Source organism: Podarcis bocagei (genome assembly GCF_964188305.1).
Source record: "Podarcis bocagei genome assembly, chromosome: 7".
Lineage (NCBI taxonomy): Eukaryota > Metazoa > Chordata > Lepidosauria > Squamata > Lacertidae > Podarcis > Podarcis bocagei.
The window spans coordinates 88109450-88137092 of NC_138132.1; the positions used below are offsets into that span (position 1 = coordinate 88109450).

General features: G+C 41.7%; 1 protein-coding gene across 10 annotated transcripts in view; it reads right to left on the reverse strand.

The window, feature by feature from the left end:
- SLC23A2 (solute carrier family 23 member 2) overlaps positions 1-27643 on the reverse strand; it is an 87552-nt gene that overhangs the window by 48212 nt on the left and 11697 nt on the right. For 4 of the 10 annotated variants that reach the window (XM_081203064.1, XM_081203059.1, XM_081203061.1 and 1 more), the window contains 2 exons: positions 2435-2699; positions 834-932 (listed from right to left, as the gene is read on the reverse strand). In XM_081203064.1, the coding sequence (XP_081059190.1) occupies positions 834-932; positions 2435-2539 (204 nt within the window). In that variant the 5' untranslated portion in view covers positions 2540-2699. Of the gene's footprint in view, positions 1-833; positions 933-2434; positions 2700-6327; positions 6421-10499; positions 10585-27643 lie in introns of those variants that run through there. The other 6 variants (XM_081203068.1, XM_081203067.1, XM_081203063.1 and 3 more) reach the window with 5 other exon arrangements.

Below are 27643 nucleotides of genomic sequence, written 5' to 3' on the forward strand. Positions count from 1 at the left end.
CCTGAATACGGCAAACTAAATTTCTTTGGTAGACTACACAAGCTGCTTAATTTATTTTGTAAGCAGAATTTATGGGTTTTACCGTTATCTAAAGACATTGCCTTGAAGTCTTAACAAAAGACATGGATAATGTCAGGAAACCACAAGGAAGACAAAGGAGGGAACAAGCAAAATTAGTAGAAATGTCAAACTGAGGAGAACAAGAGAAGAGTGAAGAGCTTCCACAGGATTGTCAAGGTCTCTTCATAACTGCTTGTCAGGATACTGATTACTGAATCCAGGATGTGTCCCTTGAGAAACCATACCTTCCACTGATAGATATTGTTAGTGGGATGGGAAAAACACTGTCTGTAAATGTTTGGCACACTGTGCCATACAACCAACCATCACATGGTAATAATAAGAATTATGCAATAAACAGGATTTCATGAATCAGATTTATTGTTCATCATGATTGACCTAGAATACGCAACAATGCCGCTCCAAACTTTATCTTTCATTCTGAGTTAGTGGTAACAGTGAACTTTTTCCCAGCTGTGCTGCCTGCCACAAGCCAGAGAAGATACAAGAAGGTTATGAACAAACAGATAAATTTCTGTAACCTTAAAACACCATTACAGTCTCCACCTTGATTCTCCAGGCAATTCCCCATCATCTCCACACACTACCAGCACTCAAGCTCTCCTCCTGGCTCCTTCCCATGGCTTCTCTCCAAAAATACTCCAAGTGATCACCAGGAGATCACCTCCGTGTGTGTGCAGCATCCCGAGCTGAGCAAATGAGTTACTTTGGCTGCACCAGAGCCAATCTTAGAATCTACTCCAGAAAGATACCTTTTCAGCAATTCCATTTTCAGTTGTATAGATTGCCATAAGCTCTGTATCTTCTGTATCTTGATCGCCACTTGATGTAGCTCCACCATTCATTACAACCTATGAAAAAGAAAAAGGAATTCATATATAAAAATAGTTACTATAGATTTTCAAATAAATGTATCCTCTAGGGCAAGCGCAGGAATTATTATTCTCAACGAAGGGCGCAACATTTTCAACGTACTGAATTCATCGAGAGCCAACTCCCATCAGCTTGAGCCAGCTGATGTACAAGCAAAAAAAAAGTGCAGGTAAAAGCACTGAAACCACTTGCTGCAGCAGCATGTAGCTCTCTTCATGCCACATAGTCACATGAGCCTCCTAGGAAGGGAGGCTGGCTGGAAGAGACAGAGAGAGCTGGCTGCTGGTGCTGCAGCAAGTGTGCCCAGCACTTTGACTTGTGCAATGTTTATTTTTCTTTGAAGGCCTTTGGCCATTTCATAAAGGAAAAGAAGATAAGCACTGTCCCATCCCCACTGGCCCAAAACCAGACAAAATATTATCTGAACTTCATTTTCACCTCACCGATTTTTAGGGCATGTTTGGGTTTACTCCCCTCCCTGAACCGGGGATGGGGGAGCTATTGAAAGACTTGGCACAGTGCTAGACAGAACAGGAATACTGCAGCACAAGCACAGGACCCGTCAACAGTATTTTATCAATTTAAAGAGATATATACATTATGCCACAACAGGAAACAAAATGTACACATTAGAAAGACATCAGCCCCTGTGACTTAATACAAACAGCATTGGTATGGAAACAGTGACTGTAACAGCAGACTAGAAACCCTCTGGTCCAGTCTTACACAGGGCAGAACAAAGGTGGAACAACCCCTCAATACACTATTCAAATACTGGAAATGACAATTAGACTAACAAATAACCATGGTCAGCAAGTTCATGTTTCCATGTTGCAATGAACCAATGTCACGCTATCATCAATTGATGAATTGCATTACTTGAAAGTGGTTTGGCAATCTGTGGCTAAATTGTCATAATCATCATCAGCATTTGCATGCAATAGTTCAAAGCCTATCTAGTCAACTGTACTCAAAGAGGTAAGAGTCCGATTGCTTGAGCAATCTAGTCAGTGTACACAACATTTGTACCTGCATTCTGAACAAAGTCATTCATACAGAGCCCTAAAATTAATTTCTAAACCATGGAACTATTTTTTCTTAGTCGCCTCTCCATACTAAAAATACATTCAGAGCTCCTTCTTTCCGAAAATTCAGATTAGCAAGATGGCTTTTACAACAAAGATGACTTTTACAACCAACTTCTACTCCAGAAATAAAGATCAGTAAAGCTTTCTGTGAAAGGCATATCACAAGTCACCACTGACCCATGCTATTTTCAAAGTTGTAATATTGTAAAATGCATTTTCCACACAATGGGGGTTTTTAACTGGACCTCATGGGGCACACTTTAGAGAATCAGTGCCTAGAAATACCTGCCTGAGAACGATGATTGAAGCAGAAGCAGATATTATGGCCAAGCTTGTGATTACATCGTGCCACCACAGGGAAGCAATGCAACTTTTTGGAGTATGCAACTTACTGGTAGTGTGAAGAAAGCAGGATGCTTGGATTCATCCTCATATTTGCTCTCTGTTGGACTTCCAGTTTCAACTGACTTAGACGTGGTGTTCTTGCCAATTCCCATTGTTTCCCACAATGCTCTAAAATTCACGCAGTCACTAAGTTATTAGTACGGGGATAGGGTTTTCAATTAAAAACTAGGGCACCTCAGGGAGTCAGAAGAGCATCACAGGAGTTCACAACGGAGCATGAGGTCCTGTAAGCAACATGTGGTTCTATGGCACCTAGAAATAAAGAAATGAAACACCAGTAAAAAATTTGCAATACAATACCACAAGACATTTGCTGCAGTGTATAAACCTGACCGAGAATCCAGGTTTTATGGCAAGTTAATTACATTGAGAATTTCAACCAATGTCCAAGGATGCCCTGAGGAAGACAGTCAGCCACAGTCTTTCCCCCCTTCACAACATAGCCGAAAAATCCCTCAAGCCTATTTGATTCTGGTGACAGGAATCTTGAAATAGATATTGAGCCCTTTTCAAGGCTGAACTCCCCCAGTTCTTTCTTAAAACTCAAAATGAAGGTTTACCACTCACTCTTCATCCCCTGCCTACTGAAACTCACCCTGAGTTTTGAACTTCTTATATTCGTTCCCTTTTAGCCATACTCCCACCTTCTTCCTCTCCTTCTACTCCACCCTTCATCAACCTGATACCCTCCAGATGCTTAGGGCTCAACTCACATGAGCCCCAGCCAGCACAGCCATAGGATGTCAGGGCTGATGGCAGCTGTACTCCAAAACAGCTGGAGGGTACCAGATTGGGGAACACTGCTCTATTGCCTCCCCACTGAGGAATTTCAGATGATAAACTGCAAAGGTCCCTGTCCTACCATCTGACACCATAGTCTGAAGCACCACACCAACTAAGTGATGGTGCTGTTTACATAAATAAACAAAGGCAAAACAACAACAAAAAACCTTGCCTACGCACTTGGTTGTAGATAAAACTTTCATAAAAAGCACACACAAACACATTATGACAATTTAAAGCTGGTCACAATTAAAAAAATGGATCTAATCAAAAGTACAGATGTGAACGCAGATCAAATTTCAGTCTGAAACTGGGGTTGATAAAATTAAAGCTGTGTAAAGACTGCCTTTGATAAATTAACAAGGATGATTTAATTCACACACAAAATAACTGTGCAAACTCAGATTTAAACAATCGAAATGTCCAAAGATGTTCCAAAAACAAACCAGTGCTCCATCCATCTGCAGTTAGTATTCTTGGGTATGTACTTTAAGTTCACATACTCATTTTTAGGCTACTCCAAAACCCTTTTCTACAAAGGGACATGACTTGCAAAATGTCTAGAGATGTTTGCCTCTGTTGATAACTCACTTTACACAGTCTCTTACAACTTGTTTTTTTGCATGAGTGATTTAACCAACTCCCTTTACTATCAGACTTCTGTGCAATAATGCTTCCACTTTAGAACCACTGAAGTTAAAACACTTAATATGTGTTCTAACTTAATATGAGGCTAACATTCATCTAAAATACTGAGAGCATGGACTGTGTGTTAAAAGTCATATAGCAATACAGGAGATATAGAACAAATGAGTGGCTTTTTGGAAATTGGGATGCTACCATTCTATGAGTCAATGATAAGGCAGGTGGCACATGGAACAGATTTGGGGAAAGCATCTTCCTTTAGCATAAGGCTGCTTGGAAGTATATATTGCTGTGAAAGTAAAGGGAGCAAGAGAGAAATGAAAGACTGGGAAGACCAGGCTTTCAGTATGTTAGTTGCATGGGGAGCAAATGAATTGTTAAGAGAGTCCACTTTTAAAGGACCTCAGGACAATAACAGTGGCTCTCTTCTTTAGCTCACTTCTATATAAGTTGAGACACAAAGGGCACTTCAGTTCCTTCCTCTCCAGAGAAGCAAAACGGAGGCAGACTGGTGGCGGCTGCATGCACATTGGGTGGGGAAGTTAAAGAGCATTTTGCCTTTGCATGAACAGTTAAGGGACAGAGGAAGTGGAAAAACCCGAGGATAGATCAGGGGTCCTCAAAGTGGGCGGTACCGCCCCCTGGGGGGCAGTGAGATTACACGGTGGGGTGCTATGAGGCAAGGGGGTGCTAGAGGTGTAAATGACTATCAGACCTTGAAAAGCTGGTATCACTGGATCAGTCAATTTTGCTGAATTAAAGTAAATAGCTTTAATTGGATTTTGAATTAAATATGCAACTAATCATTGCCATTTTGAATTTTATTGTGTTATTTTCTTCCTTAGTGGTTAACATAAACTGTTATGTTCAATCAATCAATCAACCTTTATGGGCATACAGAGAAGACTGGAATATATGAATCGAAACATAAAATTGGCATCTGTTATCAGGAGGAAATGCTTTAAGTTTAAGATAAAACTATACAGGCCTAGTAAGGTTAAAAAGTACCACTCAGGTCTTATGACAACGTAGTTTCATGGCATGGGTAGGCAAACTAAGGGCCAGGGGCCAGATCCGGCCCAATCGCCTTCTGAATCCGGCCTGCGGATGGTCTGGGAATCAGCTTGTTTTTACATGAGTAGAATGTGTCCTTTTATTTAAAATGCATCTCTGGGTTATTTGTGGGGCCTGCTTGGTGTTTTTACATGAATAGAATGTGTGCTTTTTTAAAAAATGCATCTCTGAGTTATTTGTGGGGCATAGGAATTCGTTCAATTTTTTTTTCTTCCAAAATATAGTCCGCCCTGCCCCCCTCCCACAAGGTCTGAGGGACAGTGGACCGGCCCCCTGCTGAAAAAGTTTGCTGACCCCTGTTTCATGGCATTGCTCAGATATTCTGCTACTTCCTCCATATGATCATGCCGGCAGCTATTCAATAAAAAGGAAACCCTGTAGGAGTCAGAACAATTTAACCTCTCCTTCAGCAGGGGGCTCAAACATTTGTGGCGGATTACTGCATAAAAGGGACAGTAGAAGAAGACATGTGCAATGGTCTTGACCCATCCTACACTGCAAGGACAATACGTCTCTGAATATGGTATTTAGTGTTATGCCGTCTGTTATACTAAATAATGTTTTTATAGGGTAGGGGGCACTGGGGATGAGTTTATGGAAACGGGGGGAGGGCGGAGGCCCTAAAATGCTTGGGAACCACTAGGCTACAGGCAGTGCTGGGGGCCACATGAGATGACTGGATTGAACTCCTGGGATACCATTATTCCTTCCTCAGTCTAAATTCCTCCTCAAACAAAAAGGGTATAATCAATCATATTATCGTGTGTTACAACAACTTTGCTCTCAGGTTTTTGCCGTTCCTTTAAGTCCCATGACTCATTTCCCTCCAAAGAATGGCAGGTAGCCAACAAGCACGTTCTGCTCCAGCTCTGAAATTCTATCAGTGGACACCTGCAGTTTAAAAGCAGCTAACAAAAGTGGTGCTCGACTCCAAGAAAAAGCATATGATAAATCATGAAGCCAGAAACAGCAATAATACAAAACGCTTTCATAAAAAAGGCAAGAGTATTACACTGATCTTCCTTCGTGTTAGCTTAAAAAATTAGCCTGTAGCATTTTTAGCCACATTCCTGAGGCAAAAGGCAATGAATGGCCTTTGAGAAATCACCATGAGAAACAAATCCCTCTATAATCTCACAAAAATTTCCTAACAAAATAAGGACTGTTTCCTTTCTTCTCTCAAAAGCTTGCCTAGAAAGAATGATTACAGGCACATTTTAAAACTAGAAATAGGCAAGGAGGGCAAGGGAGAGGGTGGTGGAAAAATGATCCTAGAAGGTACAGAATGGCCTGCAAACCAAGTCAATGCAGCCCACCAGAAACTCAGTAAACCCACCCACCCTGTCTCGGTAGCCTACCAAGGCTGTCTGTCAAATACCTGTCAGGCACATTCTGCTGCAGAAAGACCGGGATTCAGGTTGGTGGGCTGTGAAGGCCTGCAGGAAGGGAACATCGCGCTTGCTAGAATCTAATTCAACCCATGCATTCAAGATAGCTGCCTCCAGCTTCTGCTTTCCATTTTCACAACAGCGGAAGGCCTAGCTAGTTATGTAAACTACAAATGCTTCATAATTATATTTCTGCTTTCTGACCTGACCTGAAGAAAAAAACATGCTTGCACAGCACTCTGCAACAATTTTTTGGGAGACAACAAACCTTTCTTTTAAGGTGGGGAAATAAGGTGGAAATAAGTGAAAATCAGATTGGCTAAGAGACTGGCATCAATATCAAAAAGATTGGCCAGCAGGCCAGGAACATTTTGGAAAAAAATTCACAGACTGTCTTGATTAGCAAAACAATAATGCTTTTAAGCATTTTGAACAAGTGAAGCAGATAATTACTGTATTTGGGCAGAGTTTTGATTAGCCAGAATAGTTAGCTGGCAGATCAATGCTTGGCAGTGCCTCAGTTTTGCACAAAAGACAATTCCCAATTCATTACAGGACAGCAGCTTCTTAGTCTCTATTTGGCACCTGTCACACCAGTGACACCAAATAAGCCTTCCTTCTCTTCCAGTGGAAAAAAGGGTTGCAGAAAGATGGATGCAAGAAATTTGGATGTACCATTGATAAGATACAAGCTTGCTGGCCTTTCCACAGTAGTCGTATCAACTGGGAAATTCCACTTGGACAGGCTGAAGTCATAATCCTTATCCATGAAGCTGAGATAAAGAAAGCATTTCTAGCAATACAACTTACCAATGAAACTGGGTGAATAGCTGGTTCACACATTTCCCTCATAACAAGGGAGCGCAAAGATTCAAACTCAATAGAGGAAGAATGGAACTAACACAGGGGTGGATGTGAAGGTCAGGATAGGGGGGAAAGGCTGTGAATCCCTCTAATTAATTTATAAAGCTTGTTTGTGGCTTATCCGTAAAAAAAAAGAAATTACGTACATACAAGAAACGATAGATAGCACATCTAATAGCACTTTGATGTGCTGAGAGTGATTTCCCAGCTGGCACTGGGCACAGAAGAAGTGTTACAGGCCTCCACTTCCTCCTCACCACAATCTCATTCTCATTCTCACTCTCTGCTCTTCCCCTTTGGGCTTTGACAAGAAGCACCTGGGAATCACTAAATACTTGCAAGCACCATGAAACCTCAAGCAGCAAGGCTGTGCAGAAGACAGATGACGAGAAGCTCAAGTCTCTCACAGAGGGCAATGTGGGATACTGTGGAGGTGCTGTGGGATGATGGAAACTTACTATATTCAATAACCATCCAACAGGACATTCCTGGTCAAGACCAAGTCATTCAGGGGTGGGGGATTGTTGTTTTTTAAACTCACCATCACCATCTATTTTCATTATATGCACAGCACACTGCATCTATACCACAATTCATGTACAGTGGTATCTTGGTTCTCGAACTTAATCCATTCTGGGAGTCTATTCGACTCCCACAACCGCTTGAAAAGCAAGGCGCAGCTTCTGATTGGCTGCAGGAGCTTCCTGCACTCAAGCGGAAGCCACATCAGACGTTCGGCTTCCAAAAAACATTCGCAAACTGGAACACTTACTTCCAGGTTTGAAGCATTCGGAAGCCAATTTGTTCGACAACTAAGCTGTTCCTGAACCAAGGTACCATTGTGTATATATATGTATATGCAGTGGTACCTCGGTTTATGAACTGAATCCGTTCTGGAAGTCCGTTCTTACACCGAAAACTGTTCTTAAACCGAGGCGTGCTTTCCCTAATGAGGCCTCCCACCGCCGATGCCCTTCCACCATTCGGATTCCATTCTTAGACCGAAGTAAAGTTCAAAAACTGGGACACTACTTCCAGTTTTGCAGAGTTCATAAACCGAATAGTTCGTAAACAGGGCTGTTCTTAAACTGTTGTACCACTGTACACACATGTACACACACGTATACACACACACACACACACACACACACTAACAAAAGTGCAGAGAGTGTTTAGTTCATCTTTCCTGAACTGATGCCTTCCATATGTTTTGGATTATAATAGCCACCATCCCTGACCACTGGCCATACTGGTTACAACCAGTGTTGGAAACTCAGATATATAAGCTAATTGCCAAATGCCACCTTAAACTTAGGTTATGGTCACCACAATGGAATGTCTAGGTGCCCCCCCCATTGATGATGATGATTTTCATTTCTATACTACTTTATATTTTAAAGAAAAAACTCAAAGTGGTTTACAACACGTTAAAACATCAAATACAACAACCCAGAATAAAACAAATTCAAGCTTCAAGGAAATCAAGGGGTCAGCATGGAACTCTTGAGTAGGAATTTCTACCAACTTTGTGCACCAACCCAAAAAAGCCTTTCTGTGTGTTCCTATCAGCCATGCCCCAGATGGGGGCAGGACACATACATGTAAAAGGGCCTCTTCTGATTACTTTAAAGTCCACGTATGATCAGAAGATGGTCAGCCCAAAATGTTATGCTTGTAGGTTTGTGCTGTTAGGTAGAGGTGGCACTCGCGGTCAAATACCTTGCACTGGGGAATGTATCTGCTTTGTCTCCATTGAATCCCAATGTTCACTTTGACTGTGGTGGTGACTGTTGCTAGTGCAGCACCATGCTGTACACGGAGCAAGCTCTCTCTCTCAAGCTCTCTCTCTCTCTCTCTCACACACACACACAGCGCTGGCATTCACAATACCAACAGTTTAAGCATATCCAACCATGCTTTCTGAAAATAGCTGTGCTTGAACAATGCCCTGCCTTCAGTTTGTGACAGAAAAAATGTCCATTCAGAATGAAAATGCATATTTTAAATTTAAATCCCTGCTCTAATTGTTACATCATCTCCTGAAAAGTGAAAGGAATTGTTCTTGCTTGATGTTCATACATACTGCCACTGTTTTGCCTGGATCACAAAAAATAACGAAGCGGCTGTGGGGGTTTTAAGCAGCTGTTTTCTCCTGAACAAAGCACCTCAATTAGCCTCTCAAGCCAAGCAATAAAGATACAAAATACATAATGATTTATGTGACTGGTTATTTCTCAAGAAAACTAATATGTAGACATTCCTTTCTATAGGTAGAGAGGACTGTGGCATTGAAAGACTATTTTTACAAAGTTTTATCTATTTCTCTTTGCACCCACCAAATCTCCAAAACTGAAGGCTTTATTCTAAACTACATTTTCCTCATCAGAAACAGACACTCCACTTTAGTGTGTTCAAAGCATTACACATACATTATCTTGTAAACTTTGATTCATATTATTGCCCCCAGGATGCAGATTAGATAGCTAATGCTAGATATCGACAAGCTGGAAGATGTGCAGAGGATGACAACCAAGATGGTCAACAGTCTGGGAACCAAGTCTTACAAGGAATGGTTGAGGGAGTTGGGAATGTTTAGCCTGGAAGAGAGGAGACTGAGAGGAGATATGATAGCCCTCTTCAGATATGTAAAGGGTTGCCACACAGAAGATGGGGCAACCTCTGGAGGGTAGGGCTCAAACTAATGGTTTCAAGCTATAGGAAAGAAGATACCGACTAAACATCAGGAAGAACTGTCTGACAGTAAGAGCTGTTTGACCGTGAAACAGACTCTCTCAGAAGGGGTGGACTCCCTTCATTGGAGGATTTTAAGCAATTGTTGGGTGGCCATCTGTCAAGGGTGCTTTAGTTGAGGGTTGGACTAGATGACCCTTGGGGTCCCTTCCAACTTTACAATTCTATGATTCTATGACAGTGTAGTTTTTGCCTAAGGCCATTTAGTCAGTTCATGGCCATGTCAAGTTTCAAATCAAGCCAGACACTATGCAACCCCACCCCTATTAACAATACACTTAAAACATTAACAATACACTTAAAATAGTTTTAAGATTTAGTCTGGACTCATTTATCTCAGGACACAGAAATACACTGACACTTCTAACTTCTTGATAATTTGGATTTTCATAACTTGTAGAGGGGAGAAACTTCAAGTTATGAAAATTCAAATTTTCAAGTGGCAATATTTTCAAGACCAAAACTTCAGCATATAACCCATATAAATTCTCTAGCTGAACTTCTCTTACATTAGCTACAACTTTCAGCTGGTTAACGACTATCTTACCTCAAGACACCAGGGCAGATAGCAGAGTCTCTGTGGAATAGTTTCGCCTGGTTCCTACCAGCAGCTGCCAGCTGTAGTGATCATACTAACACCACAAGCATCATGCAGAAGGATTTATATTCCATATATTGTATAACTGTACTTTATCCTATCAGAGTAAGTGCTTATACATTACACAACTGTTAAAAAATACCAAGACACACCACGTGGTCACACGGTGTTACTACATGCCTCTGACATAACTAGAAACCTTGAGTAAATATTACAGTAGCAATCCCTTTAAACAGTACTTGGCTTCTGCAAACCAATCTCAAAAAGGAAAATGCAGACTGCATCTGTAATCATCAGTTGTTCTACATATTGTGAAATATGTATGCAAAGCCCCTTGAAGGTGTGAAACCAAGTCCTTCAAAATCTGGATGCCCAGTTCTGAAAAACTATTGTCAGACTGGCAAATTATTCTGGTTCACCCACTTCTACTATCAGTTACAGATATGTAGAGCAATCCATGAAGTTTACTGTTGAAAATATAGGTCATGAGAAAAAAATTAGTCATCAAGTTCCATAAGACATCGTTCTAACAATCTATCATGATATTGCAAAAAACATGTGGCGCAATTTGTCCACAACAAAAGCATAAGCACCGACTTTTGCAATTATGCCTCATCTGCCATAAGCTGGGATGCAATTTTCTGCCACGGTGGCAAAAGTTTGCTCAAGTTACAAGCTGTGCTAAAGAATCTGCTCCAAAGTGCTGTTAGAGAAAGGTAAAGTCACAGATATGGGGAAACCTTTGCATGAACCCAACTGTTTCCCCACTCATTTCAGGAAATTCTCTATTATTATTATTATTATTATTATTATTATTATTATTATTATTATTATTATTATACCACCCTTCATCATAACATCTCACGGCAGTTCACAGAATAAAATAGAGCATAAAAACAAGTAAATAAGTAAAACAAAACAGCAAAACAATAATCCCCCTTCCACAGACACATTTAAAGGCTGTAGAATATTTATCAGCAAGCAACTTAATAACTAATCTCATTTAGTAACATCAAGTATAATAACTATATATTTATGTAAAATATATAAATATAAAATAAAGTTATGACATAAGATTACTGTAGACAACTGGAAATTGTGTGCAGTTCTGGTTGCCTCACCTAAAAAAGGGTATTGTATTGTTGGGAAAGGTTAACCACAAAGATCAAAGTTTGGGACTTTTTAGTTTAGAGAAAAGGTGACTAAGAGGTGACATCATAAAAGCTTAAAAAATTATGCTGCATGACATGGAGAAAGTAAATAGAGAAAAGCTGTTTTTCCCTCTCTCATAACACTAGAATTCATGGACCTCCAATGTAGCTGAATATTGGAAGATTCAATACCATTAAAAGAAAATACTTCTTCATACAACGCACCTTTATACTATGGCACTTACTCCCACAAGAGGCAGGGGATGGCTTTAAAAGAGGATTCATGGAGAACAAGGCTATCAATGGCTACTAATTTTCTGGGTGGATCAGACAAAGGCATTCTCTCCAATATTATCATACAAGTCAATGAGTTTGTATTTGGTCTTCTCAGTAAGGTAAAGGGACCCCTGATCATTAGGTCCAGTCGCGGACGACTCTGGGGTTGCGGCGCTCATCTTGCTTTATTGGCCGAGGGAGCCAGCGTACAGCTTCCGGGTCATGTGGCCAGCATGACTAAGCCGCTTCTGGCGAACCACAGCAGCGCACGGAAATCACCGTTTACCTTCCCGCCGGAGTGGTACCTGTTTATCTACTTGCACTGCAAGCTATTGAACTGCTAGGTTGGCAGGAGCAGGGACCAAGCAACGGGAGCTCACCCCGTCACGGGAATTCAAACCGCCAACCTTCTGATCGGCAAGTCCCAGGCTCTGGTTTAACCCACAGCGCCACCCGCGTCCCTGGTCTTCTCAGTAGTGGTGGTTAAATATGGAGAAGCAATGTATGAAGATAAATACACTATGTGCAGAAGAAAAAGCAGCACATCAGATAATTCTGCTAGCCTTTCCATAATCCCTCCTGGCCACTATGGGTATGTTCTGTCGCCACAGTCGGAGGCAGAATGTTTCTGAAGTCCAGTTACTGGAAACTGCAGGAATGGGCTTCCCATGGGCATCTGGTTGGCCACTGCGAGAACAGGATGCTGGACTAGATGGGCCATTGGCCGGATCCATCAGGCTCTTGTTGTGTTCTTAAGAGTATGGGGAAATACCAGGCTTTAGCTTTACTAAGTGACCTTGGGGAACCTAGTATCTTTCAGTGCAATCAGCTTGGTGTGAGGAAGATTGATACAAGCAGGCAGGCAGGCAAACATGGGGCTGAGCCTCTCAACTCCTTGAAGGGACAAGATCTAAGTATTAGCTTTGCTTGAGATTCATAAATATAACAAATGGACAAAACACATGACTGTGCTGTGTGTCTGAGGGGGGTCTTTAAAAAAGGCTGATAGTGTAGCTTCTTTGCTTGTACAATTCCATTTGATTATAATTTCATAAATAATCATTTATGGCCTATAGTTCGGAAGCACTAATATGGTTTGTAGATAATTCAGAATTCGGGCTATTGTGGTAATAGAAAAAGACAGCACGGAATACAGTTTTCCCCTCACAAAACACCCCACAACCTTAACTTGCAATTGCTCCCTAAAAAAACAAATGTTCAAACCCGGACATTTCGATGCAAAAAAATACAAATCAAGAGCGCCATCTAGCTTCCACTTGTGGTGCCCATTAAGCTACTGGAAGGCAGGCAGGCAAGTACACAGGCACACACACACAACACACACACACACACACACACACACACACACACACACACACGCGGCCATCAGAATTGAGAAGCAAACACACTTCCATCACTCACAGAAAGATGTATTCTCTTACTATTTTATTTTATTTAACATATACTTCCTTGCATCGAAAGATCACAGGGTGGTTCACAAGATAAATATCTCACTAACTATTTGCATTTAATATTTTTTAAAAATAAATATAATTATTTAAAAACCAGAAGTATCTTTCTGGTACAAATATACTTTGTAAATATTAGTGCAAATACCCCACAGAAACACTCCCAAATTCATTCTCACAAAGGACATGTGAGGAAGCAAGCATCTCTCCTCTTCTGACAAGTTTTCCAACACACACTACTGTATATATAACACCTTTCAATCATGTCATGTGTTTGGGGTATGAAAGATATAGAGGTGAAAGAAATTAGGGTTTTTTAACAAAAATTGATTTGAGGATTTCACCTCTCACCAAAGGTGGGGCAGTTCCACAAAAAGTACAGGACAAAACTTACAGTTATATTGTTTCTGCAAAGAGAAAAAAACTTTTTTTATAAAACTTCTTTTAGTGTGTTAGTTTACACAACTCTTACAGGATAAACTCACTTAGAAGACAGATAGCAATATGAAATCCAGAACACAAGGAGAAAGAATACACAACAAAAAAAGTATTAACATTTTAAAGAAACTATATAAAAATGCAACCCTCAAACTACTCCAGTGAAGTTAGCCACCTGAGAATCATAGCTATACTCTTAATACCTAGGGGTAAACATAACAGCAAAAAATTTGAGTTTATTCAAAGATAATTATGAAAAATGCTGGTTGGAAATTAAGAGAGACCTTGACAGTTGGTCAAAATTAAAACTTTCATTGTTAGGCCGAATAGCTGCCATTAAGATGAATGTATTGCCAAAAATGTTATTTTTGTTTCAGACATTGCAGATTGTAGACAAAACAGAATGCTTCCGGAAGTGGCAGAAAGACATTTCTAAATTTGTCTGGCAGGGCAAAAAGCCCAGAATTAAGTTTAAGATACTAACGGATGCGAAAGAAAGAGGGGGCTTTGCCCTGCCAGACTTAAAGTTGTACTATGAAGCCGCAGCTTTCTGCTGGCTAAAAGACTGGCTACTTCTTGAGGACACGGATGTACTAGATCTGGAAGGTTTTAACAATGCATTTGGATGGCATGCATATTTATGGTATGATAAGGTTAAGATTAATAAGGCCTTTAAGAACCATATTGTCAGGAAAGCAATATTTAATGTCTGGACAAGATACAAAGACTTACTGGAGAATAAAACTCCGAGGTGGCTGTCACCCTTGGAGGCTAAGGCCCGAAAAAGAGCCAATATGGAGGCCAACTGGCCAAAGTATTGGGAGATATTAGAAAGAGATGGAGACAATTGGAAATTGCAGAGTTTAGAGAAAATGAAAGATAAAGTGCGAGACTGGCTACACTATGCTCAGATTAAAGAAGTATTTAAGAATGATAAAAAGTTAGGATTCCAGGTGGAGAAATCGAAGTTGGAAACAGAACTGTTAGAACCTAAGACTAAAGTACTCTCAAAAATGTATAATTTGCTGCTGAAATGGAACACACAAGACGAAATGGTTAAATCGGCAATGATAAAGTGGGCACAGGATATTGGGCATAATATTATGTTTGAAGATTGGGAAAGGTTGTGGACCACTGGGCTGAACTTCACTGCATGTAATGCTCTGAAGGAAAATGTAATGAAAATGATATACAGATGGTACATGACCCCAGTTAAATTGGCTAAAATATACCATTCGTCTGATAATAAATGTTGGAAATGTAAGGAAAATGAAGGAACATTCTTTCACCTCTGGTGGACTTGCCCTAGAGTGAAGGCCTTCTGGGAGATGATATATAACGAGTTAAAAAAGGTGTTTAAGTATACCTTTACCAAAAAACCAGAGGCCTTCCTCTTGGGCATTGTTGGCCAGAATGTGTTAAAGAAAGATAGAACATTTTTTATGTATGCAACAACGGCAGCAAGGATACTGATCGCTAAGAATTGGAAGACTCAAGATCTACCCACGCTGGAAGAATGGCAGACGCAGCTGATGGACTATATGCAACTAGCTGAGATGACCGGCAGAATTCGAGATCTGGGAGAAGAGAGAGTTGAAGAAGACTGGAAGAAATTTAAGACCTATTTACAAAAATATTGTAATTTGGCTGAACGTTGACAGGGATGCCAGAACAGAAATAATTGTCTATCACTAAACTAGATCTAAGTTTAACTATATTTTAATGACTGAATCTAAAGATTATGAACAAAATGATAATTTGCTTGGAAATAATTCTACAACGATGCAAGTGTGTGGGGGAAGAGTGAGGGAGTCCAAAGTTATGATGAAAAGATGCTAAATAACCAACGTTGTTTTACTAAATATGCTTTTTGTATTGAAAAACCTTAATAAATATATATTTTTTTTAAAAAAGAGAATCATAGCTATACTCTTAAAAAGGATGTGGGAGATTTTAGTCTTATTGTACACATATTTTAGTTCTTGAACAAAGTCCAGTGTTCATAATTCATTTGGATGGGTAAAATACACCAAGATAATTAGAGCTCATGTCTCCCCATATCAATGTTTCCAGATGAATTTAATTCACTGTGGATTCCATATTCTCCTTGAGTGTGCAATTATACAGGACCTACACCATAATTAATGCAAATTACAAGCCATGCAGATTTAATTGCTGATTTCAGAAGAATGGCATCCTTGTAAAGGATTTTCTTTCTAATGTTAGGAAAGATATGAATATGCAAATAATCAGCATTTCAGAGCTTGCTCCTTCTGCCCCCAAACACCCAAAAATAATATCCACTCACCACAAATTTGGGACTATATAAACATGATTTGCATTGGATTTAGTACAGCACTGGAAGTGATATATCAGCACACAAAAAGTGCTCACATCAGCTCATTGCCATGTACTTGCCATGTACTTGAGAACCTGGCCAGAGCATGGGAAAGCAACTAATGGCAAGGCAGCTCTATCGGAAGGAAATACATTTTGCCTTCCATGTTTCTTTTTTTATACCTTTGTTACATTTATATCCTACCTTTCCTCTAAGGACCTCAAAGTAGCACACTTGGTTCCTCCCTCTCCATTTCACCCTCTCCGTTTCATCCTCATAGCAGCCATACAAGGCAGCTGATGCTGAGTGATAGTATCTCTGGACCAATCAAGTTTTAAGGCTGAGGGAGTATTTGAAGTCAGGGCTCCCCAGTCCAAGTCCAACGCTCCAACCACTACACAATACCACTAGTTCTTTCCTTAATAATTTAAAATACTGATATACTGATCACAATGCTCAGGTAAGACATTTGATAAATCACCAAGACCTCTCATTAATCTTAAAACAAGACCCCACCATATACATCATTTCAGTATGCAAAGACAGCGGTGATATTTCCTAACTTGCAAGTGCATTTTTTAAATATAGAATTGTAGAGTTGGAAGGCACCCCAAGGGTCATCTAGCTCAACCCCCTGTAATGCAGGAATTGTTTCCTTATTTATTCATTTCCAACATTTTCTTCTTCTTTGGGCTAAGCAGCAGTGTTCTACACATATGCACACGTACCGACATCCAATTTCACTGGTTTCTTCTAACACTTGACTCAGTGTTTGTTTAGCCTTAAGCAGTCCCTTTACAACACCTCCAGCAACTATGTTCAGTGGTTTGGCTTCAGATGAAAAGCCACAATGCCAGAGCCCACAGCTCTAAAATGTGGATTTCCATCCTGGTCCTTCACAACAGGGCTTGTAGATAACCACTCAGCTGACCTTACCCAGGGCAGGCAAAGTGTTTCTACAAGATCATATAGGGAAACTTTCCTCATGCCTTCCTCCACCCTTATAGACATCAATTAAACATAAAAGACTGGGAGCCCATCTTGTCTAGCGTTTTGCTTTCTGTGGTGGCCAGCCAGGTCCAATGGGCTCCAATGGGAAGCCCACAAGGAGGACATAAGCACAGTAGCCTTCTCTCACTGCTGTTGCCCTGGTGGTAGGATACAGCCATTATGACCAGTAGCTATTGATAGTCGTACCTTCTATGAATTTGTCTAATCCCTTTTAAAGTGAACTAAGGTGACCACCATCATTAAGACAAATATGTTTGGGCAAGTGGGCAAGTAAACATTTTGTGTAGGCAAATAACTTTTGTGGAATCATTTGCCAGGTTCTTCTGAACAACAACTCCACAGAACTATCCGTTAAGAACAAGTTTACTGCTCTTCAGTGGTATAGCTAACCTGAATAGCAACTCCTTTCACATTGGCCTGGCATAGACAGCAGTAATTCCAAACCCATCCCTTCTTGCTGTTATGCACTGGCTTCACCACAAATCTGTGCGTTAGGCCAGAATTACATGTTGCATCTGAACAGGGGGCTGTGTTTTAATGTCAGTTAATAAACCAGGAAAATGAACCAGGGAAGGAGAACTCAGCTTCAACGTTCATTTATGATTTCATAAACTATGGCTTGGGAAGGCTCAAACAATAATCCAAACTGGACCATGGATGGTGCATGTTTTAATTTCTTCTACAGAGTGAATGTCTGGATTTGTTCACTAAAGTTGCATGTTGTTTTTTAAAAAAAAACATCAGGGTGATACAGGGTGGAAAATATTCCATTGTTATATTTTTCATGGAAAGTTTTCATAAAAAAGAATGAAAAAGAAGCTATCTTGATATTTTTGGATGCTGAGAAGGTGTTCGACAATGTCCCTTGGGTATTTATGAAGAGAATTATGGAAATTATGGACTTTGGGATAGCATTTATCAAAGGGATTGAAGTGTATATGGAACAAAGGGTGAAAATGTTAATCAATGGAACAATGACAGACAGATGCAGTATTGTTTTAAAGATATTTTCAATATGTTTTCATTGCTTTGTTGCTTTATCCCTTGTTGTTTGCTACCCGGAGCTCCTCTGGGTATATAAAAGTATTAAACGAACAAGGAAACATCTGTTCCAATTTATATAGCACTTTGCACACCCGAAAGTGTTTCATGTGAATTATATTGCTTTAATCCTTACAATAACCTTGTAATGTAGGTTAAATTTGTATGCCCTATTATAGATGGGGAGGGGCTGAGGCTGAAAGAACATGGCCTGTCAAATGCTGCCTGTGAGCTCACAACTGTGAGATTCGAGCAAGTCTCCTGACCATTCTTGTAGTCCTCCACTTAAACTAATTGCCCCTCAGGAAAGGGATGTCTAAAATTCGCTCAGACACCCCATTGTTTCTGTTCAATAAATTATACAGGCTCATAAGATTCTTCATAGCCTGGAGACACTACTTCGTCATACAAGAAATGAGTAATTTGGAATGCGATCTGTGAAACTGTCATTTACAATACTAGCTTTTCATGAAGAATGCAACTGATGAAGTTGTTTGTTCTACAGGAAAGCTTATGCCATAACCAGGACATCTCGTAAAACGGGAATGTGTTTCTCCCTGCCCCGCCCCGCCCCACCCTCACTTTCACTGCCAGCAGAATGCCCCCCCACAGCGTACTTGGCAAAAGCCAGGGTGCTCCGCCCTGGGGCAGAGAAGATGAGTGGCAATGCCATACGTTGAAACATCTCCCTCCCACTGGAGGGGGTGTGTTCTGGCTGCAGAAGCAGTGGGGCAATCAGGGTGCTTCCTCTTGTGCTTTCGCTGCCCGGTGCTCTAACCTCCTTTTAAAGACACCTTTAAAAGGTGATTAGACCCAACTCTGCAAGTGGCAGAAAAAAACTACATTCCTTTATCTTCTCACACAGAAGGCCATGAATAAATTCCTGCATTTCCCCACCTCAGAAGGAGGATGGAGAATTCCCAATATTCATTTTAGAAGATGAAATGAAAGAATGGGTGCACATAGAATTAGATATAATCTGAAACACCCTCACCTCAGTGTACCCATTTCTAAACCCTCACAACACAAAACAGGTTCACACAGACCATGCTTAAAGCATTGAAAGAAAAAGTAGAAATACTGTCCCAGCCCTGTCCCCCTCTAATCGCCCAGTTTACCACCCACTGTTCCACCATGCATCCCAAAGCTTTCAAATAAAGATTTGGCAAGCCAAAGGTCTACACCACCTACAAAATGGCAACCCCATACTGATACAAAAAATACAAGACAAAGTAGGGAACACCCAAATACCCTGACTGACCCAACAACTACATGCCTTCTTAAACAACCCAGCAACAAAGGCAACTGCCACTAGGCCCTTGACTAACTTTGAAAAACTCCTACTATCAACAGAGGGACACAGCAAAGGGACGGTATCAGCAATATACAAAGCACTACTCCAAGACACTACACTCCTTACTGCAATGGGAATACGACACAATATACAAAATAAACTCAACCCAATGGTCAAAACTATGGACTAAATTGCCCTTCAAATCCCTCAGCCAAGAAGAGGGAACTCATTTTGAAACAAATTTACAGGTGGTACCTAATACCACAGAAACTGGCAATGATACACCCAGGAACTTCATCTAGTTGTTGGAGAGGCTGCACCACCATAGGTACATACCTCCATATGTGGTGCAATTGCCTCCAAATTCAATCCCTTTGGATAGCAGTCTTATAATAAATCTGCAACTCCAGAACTGGCTCTACAAAATATCTTCCAAGACAACAATGCACACTCCCATGATAAATAACTCATAAGCCACTTACTCTCAGAAGTTAGGAGTGTCATAACCAAACACTGGAGGGACCTATCATGAGTGAACATGGGCCACTGGTACCAAACTGTATGGGAAACCGTCATATTCAAAAAGCTAACTAACAAACTGAAATTAGCATGGGGAAAAACAAAGAACGCTTTCACCCAGTGTGGTTCCCCTTTATTGCATATATAGGCCAACAAGAGAAAGACCAACCTCCCCTGACAGCATGTGAATTGATGATATGGCTGGTTTAACCCAGCAACACACCCAGCCACACTGCAACCAGCCAAATACAACCAGCCATGTCCTGGGCCCTCTGGCCTCTCACTTTACCAGCAAAAATAAGATACGTACTCACGTGATGCTGACACAAAAGCTCTGCTCATATACTATGCTGAAGAATGAAAGTTTACTGTGTGTCCCGCACTCTATTTCCTCCCTTCTCTCTCCCCACTTCACTTTCCCCCTACGCCATATTGCCTATAACAATAATGTCTCACATAACAGACCTGTATGAAGGACTAAACTATTATTAAACAGAGACGTGTTATGTACCTTTGTTAGTCAAGAAAAACCAGTTAATAAAAACATATTCTTAAAAAGGAGATATAGGAGAACAGATGCTTAAATGACACCTCTGTGTTGCTGGGGAGCAGCAAATGAAGCCCTGCTTGTGGGCTTTCTCAATGGCTATGAATGATCCCTGTAAGAAGCAAGATGCTGGACAAGATGGGAGTTCTGGCCTGAATCAGAAGAGCTCCGCTTATGCCCATTGCAATACAGAATGACACAGCAAAACTGCTGGCATGTCATTTCTGTGTGCAGAGGTCAAGCTGAAAGGGAAGTTACTTTGATGAAGGGTGGAGAAAGGAAGCAAGTGCTTCAGGACAGAGCAGAGAGGATAAGGGTTACCATGGGTGCCTGGGGATATAACAACCCTTCAAGAACTGCTCAAGAACGTGCTGGAAAGGACATACCTCTTACAAGTCTATCAGGACTGCTCCTTACATTAGGCACTAGCAATTCTGGGCTTCTTGTTAAGTGAATGCGGGCAAGGAGCTATGACAATAATAATTTTATTATTTATATCACGCCCTTCTGGCTAGGTTGCCCAGCTATGTGCTCATCACATACCAGGGGTCAGCAAACTTTTTCAGCAGGGGGCCGGTCCACCGTCCCTCAGACCTTGTGGGGGGCCGGACTATATTGGGGCGGGGGCGGGGAATGAATGAATTCCTATGCCCCACAAATAACCCAGAGATGCATTTTAAATAAAAGCACACATTCTACTCATGTAAAAACACGCTGATTCCCGGACTGTCTGCGGGCGGATTTAGAAGGCGATTGGGCCAGATCGGGGTAGTTTGCCTACCCATGACATAATTACATGTTCTTTTCTATGTGCACATCTTAAATATTTGTGAAGCAGGCTTCAGGGCTCCACTAGACATTCAGTAGCAAACAGAAACAAAAAGGAGGGGGCAGGGTGCTTTTCTGGGGGAGAAATGGCAGTCAGTGGCTGTTTAACCCAAATCTGCAAGGTTGGGCTTTCAGGTTGACTAGAGGAAAGGGCAGAGCAGGGGAAGGGCGTCCTCCTTCCTGCCCTTCCCTGCAAACCTGCCTCACCAATGGTCCCTTCGTTGCACCTTAAAAACAAAACACTGGATTGGGAATTCTTCATTTGCAACCACATGTCAAGTTTTAGCTTCAGGGTAATGCTGAACCTTATGCACTAGTACAAAAGGAGAGGGAAAAGAGAATCAGAATGTTTTGAAAGAATCCATTACAGGTTATGTCTTATTTGCGGATATTCCAGACTAACTCTGATAACTCTGAAGGAGGAGGAATGGCACCCAGGGGAGTATATTTCAGGTAGTGAATTGCAGGGTACTTTTGAGTATTCGCAGCTTAAAGACTTCCCATACAGAGTCTCAACTCACACAAAAAGCTGGTTTTCTGGGCTCCAATCATGTGCTGAACAGTACTATAGCTCCACTTCCCTGTGACTGTGGGAGTGCAGTCCTGCTCAGCTCCTGTGCATGATCAGAGTCTACAGAGCTAATCGGAACCAGAAGAGTGGACATTTTTACAGCAAACAAGGTCATCTGTTTCATGCTGCAGGCAAAGATGAGATAGCTGGCTCTGTTGCCAAGATAAAAGCTTTGATCTCATCAAGAGAGATAATGCAAAGCCAGAAAACAGCACATTCCGCAGAGCATGAGATAAATATGCCCTACTCCAGATATAAATCATACCATTGATAATAACCACTTAGTTTGTTTATACTGTATGGCACATTCACAAATAATGGTGCTTTCCAAAGTATTTCAGGATGGGTCTCTACCCCAAGAGGCATACAATGTATAATTTAACACAAGGGAGTCAACTGAGGAAGGAGAAGGCAATGTCCAAATCGGAGCAATTTCCTGGCAGGGAGATAGCATTTTATGGACAATTATAACTCCCCCCCCCCCGCCCCAGAGTGGTGTTGTACCAGGTGACCATATGGCCACCCAACTCACCTACCTAAGTCTCTGTTACACACACCAAGCCACCCCCTTCACCCATAATCAAATCCATCAGCAACACCATCAGACCAGGAGGATGGGGTTGGCTAACCAGTATCCTTAAATTCTGAAATACAGCAGACAGAGTGGAATGAGAGCAAGAGCTTTGATAGAACTAGCCCTCCTCATTGTCTCTGCATAACTTTGCCCAGCTTCAAACCACCCCTTGCCTAGCACCACAGAGATGGCAGCCTCATTCCCCTCCTCCGTCTCTGACCCAGACACATACGGTGGTACCTCTGGTTAAGAACTTAATTCCTTCCGGAGGTCCATTCTTAACCTCAAACTGTTCTTAACCAGAAGCACCACTTTAGCTAATGGGACCTCCCGCTGCCGCTGCGTGATTTCTGTTCTCATCCTGAAGCAAATTTCTTAACCTGAGGTACTATTTCTGGGTTTGCGGAGTCTGTAACCTGAAGTATCTGTAACCTGAGGTACCACTGTACTGCTGTTAACCCACCTCTAATCATAATAGCAGAATGTAGAGAAATAAATAAAAGAGATCAATCCAACCATCCCAGTCAGAAACCACTCCATCTCTCACCTGGGGCACTCACCCAGGGAGCAAATTGGTTCAGTTATTTGCACTTAAGCCTACTCATATGGGACGCAGGTAGCACTGTGGTCTAAACCACAGAGCCTAGGGCTTGCCGATCAGAAGGTTGGCAGTTCAAATCCCTGTGACAGGGTGAGCTCCCGTTGCTCAGTCCCTGCTCCTGCCAACCTAGCAGTTCAAAAGCACGTCAAAAGTGCAAGTAGATAAATAGGTACTGCTCCGGCGGGAAGGTAAACGCCATTTCCGTGTGCTGCTCTGGTTTGCTAGAAGTGGCTTAGTCATGCTGGCCACATGACCCGGAAGCTGTCTGCGGACAAACGCGGGCTCCCTCAGCAGGAAAGCGAGATGAGCGGACTTCTGGGGAGGTGCCTCCGGTAATAGCGGAATTCCTCTGATTGGGAGGAATTTGCCCTGTGGGAATTTGGGTCTGGCCGCCACAGCGAAGGCGGAGACCCGCAAAAAATCACAGGCGGGAGAAGCCTGTGAACGTGGGATTCGGCGGGCACCTTTTGCGCCTCCCCTACTCGCGGGGAAACCCGGTTTCGGGGGTCCGGAGCGACGTGGGGTGAGCGGCGCGGTGCTTTGAATCGTCTGCTTCTTCCAAAGAGCGAAGCCGCATAGCTGTTGTCTGAGAGCGCTGACCTTTTCCTGTGGACAATTTGATTTTAAAGTAATTACCCGTGAGTAGAGCTGAAGCGGGAGAATTGGATTCTTAAACGTTTAATTTGGTATCGTAACGGGGAGGTTCAATACAGGAAGTCCGCCTTCCCCTTTTGTAAATAGACTGAGGCCATGAGGCTGCAAGCTGGAGTCTTGGAAAGCCTTTTGTAAAAGACTAAATTTCCATCGGCAAAGAACATTAAACCCCCCCCTTGGAGGCAGAAGAGGGGGGGGAGTTGTGGACTGAGTATACCTGTGGGAGAGAGCGAAGAGAGCTAAAATACCGCCGCTCTGACCCTGGAAACGGGCTGCTAGCAGGACTGACGTCTTTTGGAATGTTCATTGACAGCATTTAGAACGTTCATTGACAGCTAGCTAAATAAGAGGAATACATTGTTTCTACTGTCTCCGGCTGCTTTTAAAAAGGAGTAAAAGTAACTGAAAATTGAAACTAACTTTGGATTGTTTGAATTGTGTTTAAAAGAGAACATTATGGACTATTATAAATAGAAACTGTTTCCCCCTAGTGGAAGCCTTTGAAACTGGTTGTTTTACAAGAGCTGGGCTAGGGGAATTTCTAGCTGCAAGATAAAAAACTGTGAGACTCTGGGACTGACCTTGAATCTTTTAAGTGATATGGCAAATGGAAAGGGAAAAACAGACCAGTCAACTGCTGACAAAACAGTAAGGTCTGGGAGGACTTGGCAACAACCCAGGAGAGGTTCAACATCAGGCCCCCCTAGTTCTTCTGCTGCTGCCTTTGTACCAGTACACTCAAAACCAAGAGGAATGTCGACAGAAGAGGCCTTAGTGGCTGCATTATATAAGATAAATGATTCACTGGAACAGCTTAACAAGAAAACAGACGTGATAAATGCAAAAGTGGATGTTCCAACTACTAAAATCGACTTAAATACAGAAAGTATAAATAATACCAATACAGAAACCACCCAGAAATTGATACAGGAATCTACTTTGATACGGCAAACTGCGGAAGAAGCCAGGGAGAAAGCTGTTGCTGCTGAATGTAAAGTAACACAACTGGAGAGAGAGAGAGTCCCAGCCCTACAGAGGCAATTTGATGAACATAAGCTGACGCTTGCTATGATTGAACTTAAAGAAAAACAGACGAATCTGAGGATTAGAATTCACCTTTGGTGGACATGCCCAAGGATTAAGACACTCTGGGAGATGATTTATAACGAAATGAAAAAGGTATTCAAATATACCCTTTTGAAGAAACTAGAGGCCTTTCTCCTGGGCATGGTCGGCCAATTGGTGTTAAAGAAGGATAGAACTTTTTTTACGTATGCAACAACAGCAGCAAGAATACTCATCGCGAAGTATTGGAAGACACAAGATTTACCCACCCGGGAAGAATGGCAGATGAAGTTGATGGACTATATGGAACTGGCGGAAATGACTGGCAGAAATCCGAGACCAGGGAGAAGAGTCGGTGGAAGAAGACTGGAAAAAGTTTAAAGACTATTTATAGAAATACTGTAAAATTAATGAATGTTGGAATGAAGTTATATGGCTTTAGTAGAAATGTTATAAGGAATTAAGTATAAATAGATTAATAGAATATTAAAGGAAAAAATAAGGTTAGAATGTGTTAAGATAATTATAGGATAGAAAGCAGAAGAAGATGGAAAGGAATCGCTGAAACAATTAATAGAAGTGGAATACAAAAAGGGAGGTGCGAGGAGGTCGTCGAAATAAGTGAATGAAAGATAAGATATTGAAATTGTTTGATGTGTTTTAAATTGCTTTTGTTTTGTTTTGTCAGTTTAATGTGTTAGTGTTATGTAGTGTTTGTGTATTGTATTGTTCTTTTTTTCTTGTTCTTTTTTTGTGTAGTGTTTAAATTGTTGAAAAAGTAATCAATATTATTTTTTTTAAAAAAAGGAAAGCGAGATGAGCGCCGCAACCCCAGAGTCGTCCATGACTGGACTTAATGGTCAGGGGTACCTTTACCTTTACCTAAGCCTACTCATAATTACTATAGCAGGAAGTTCTAGGAAAAAATTGCTTGCTACAACTATGGATTGGATAAGAATGCTCCAAGTTGAATGCAGACATTGTTAATGCAATCACTGTGTTTGGAACAAAAGGATTATGAACAACTTTTGACTCCCACAGGTTAATGGCACCTCTTTCCACACGTATGAACAGATATGAGAAACTGCTAAGGAAATTGAGAAAAAGGAGAAAATTTTAAAGAAGGGCAGGGCAAAACCTAACATTCAAGCAAGTTCAAGAGACTCCGGATTTGCAAGTGCCTATCAGAAACATTTAAAAGAACAAAACAAAAATCAGATTTCATTATTGATTTTGTTATGGTTCTAATAAAGCAATCTGCTGTGCAAGATAATTGTGAGCCTTGCCACAATCCTGGCAATTAGCTGACCAATTATATTAATCCTAACAGCAGGCATAACACTTCTGTCCCCCTTCCCATTCATGTTCTGCCATGTTCAAGGTACAGTGTCAAAAAGAAGTGCTATTTCACTACTGCAGGGCCAACATAACTGTAAGTGAACTTGCTGGCACACTAGAAAATGGTTTTCAAGAATAGACTTCACTCCACAACTAAATCCATCTTCCCCAACTAGGTGCCCTCCCATCAGTTTTTGCCAGCAAGCATAGCTGTATGGTGATGGAGTGCTAGGCATTGTAGTCTAAAATATCTAGAAGGTAGCAGGTTGGGGAAAGCTGAACTAAATCAACACAAAATTTTTTTATTGGACCAAGTTTGCAGAAATGCAAGTCGCAATTTGTGACCAACTAATTATTATGAGCTATAACTTCCTTTTACCAATAAAACAAATGATAAGAAAAAAACAACAATCGGAGACCCATGTTTGGGAAACCCTGACTTAGAGTACCAACTCTGACAATACATACATTTTTTTACCCAAACAAATGAGTGTTGTTGTTTTTTTTAGGTGAGTGTCTGGAGGCGGTTGGAAGATGGATGGCGGCTAACAGATTGAGGTTGAATCCTGACAAGACAGAAGTACTGTTTTTGGGGGACAGGAGGCGGGCAGGTGTGGAGGATTCCCTGGTCCTGAATGGGGTAACTGTGTCCCTGAAGGACCAGGTGCGCAGCCTGGGAGTCACTTTGGACTCACAGCTGTCCATGGAGGCACAGGTCAAATCTGTGTCCAGGGCAGCTGTTTACCAGCTCCATCTGGTACGTAGGCTGAGACCCTATCTGCCTGCGGACTGTCTCGCCAGAGTGGTGCATGCTCTGGTTATCTCCCGCTTGGACTACTGCAATGCGCTCTACGTGGGGTTACCTTTGAAGGTGACTCGGAAACTACAACTAATCCAGAATGCGGCAGCTAGACTGGTGACTGGGGGCGGCCGCCGGGACCATATAACACCGGTCTTGAAAGACCTACATTGGCTCCCAGTACGTTTCCGAGCACAATTCAAAGTGTTGGTGCTGACCTTTAAAGCCCTAAACGGCCTCGGTCCAGTATACCTGAAGGAGCGTCTCCACCCCCATCATTCTGCCCGGACACTGAGGTCCAGCGCCGAGGGCCTTCTGGCGGTTCCCTCATTGCGAGAAGCAAAGCTACAGGGAACCAGGCAGAGGGCCTTCTCGGTAGTGGTGCCCGCCCTGTGGAACGCCCTTCCAGCAGATGTCAAAGCGATAAACAACTACCTGACATTCAGAAGACATCTGAAGGCAGCCCTGTTCAGGGAAGTTTTTAACATGTGATATTTTACTGTATTTTTGGTTTTTATGGAAGCCGCCCAGAGTGGCTGGGGAGGCCCAGCCAGATGGGCGGGGTATAAATAATAAATT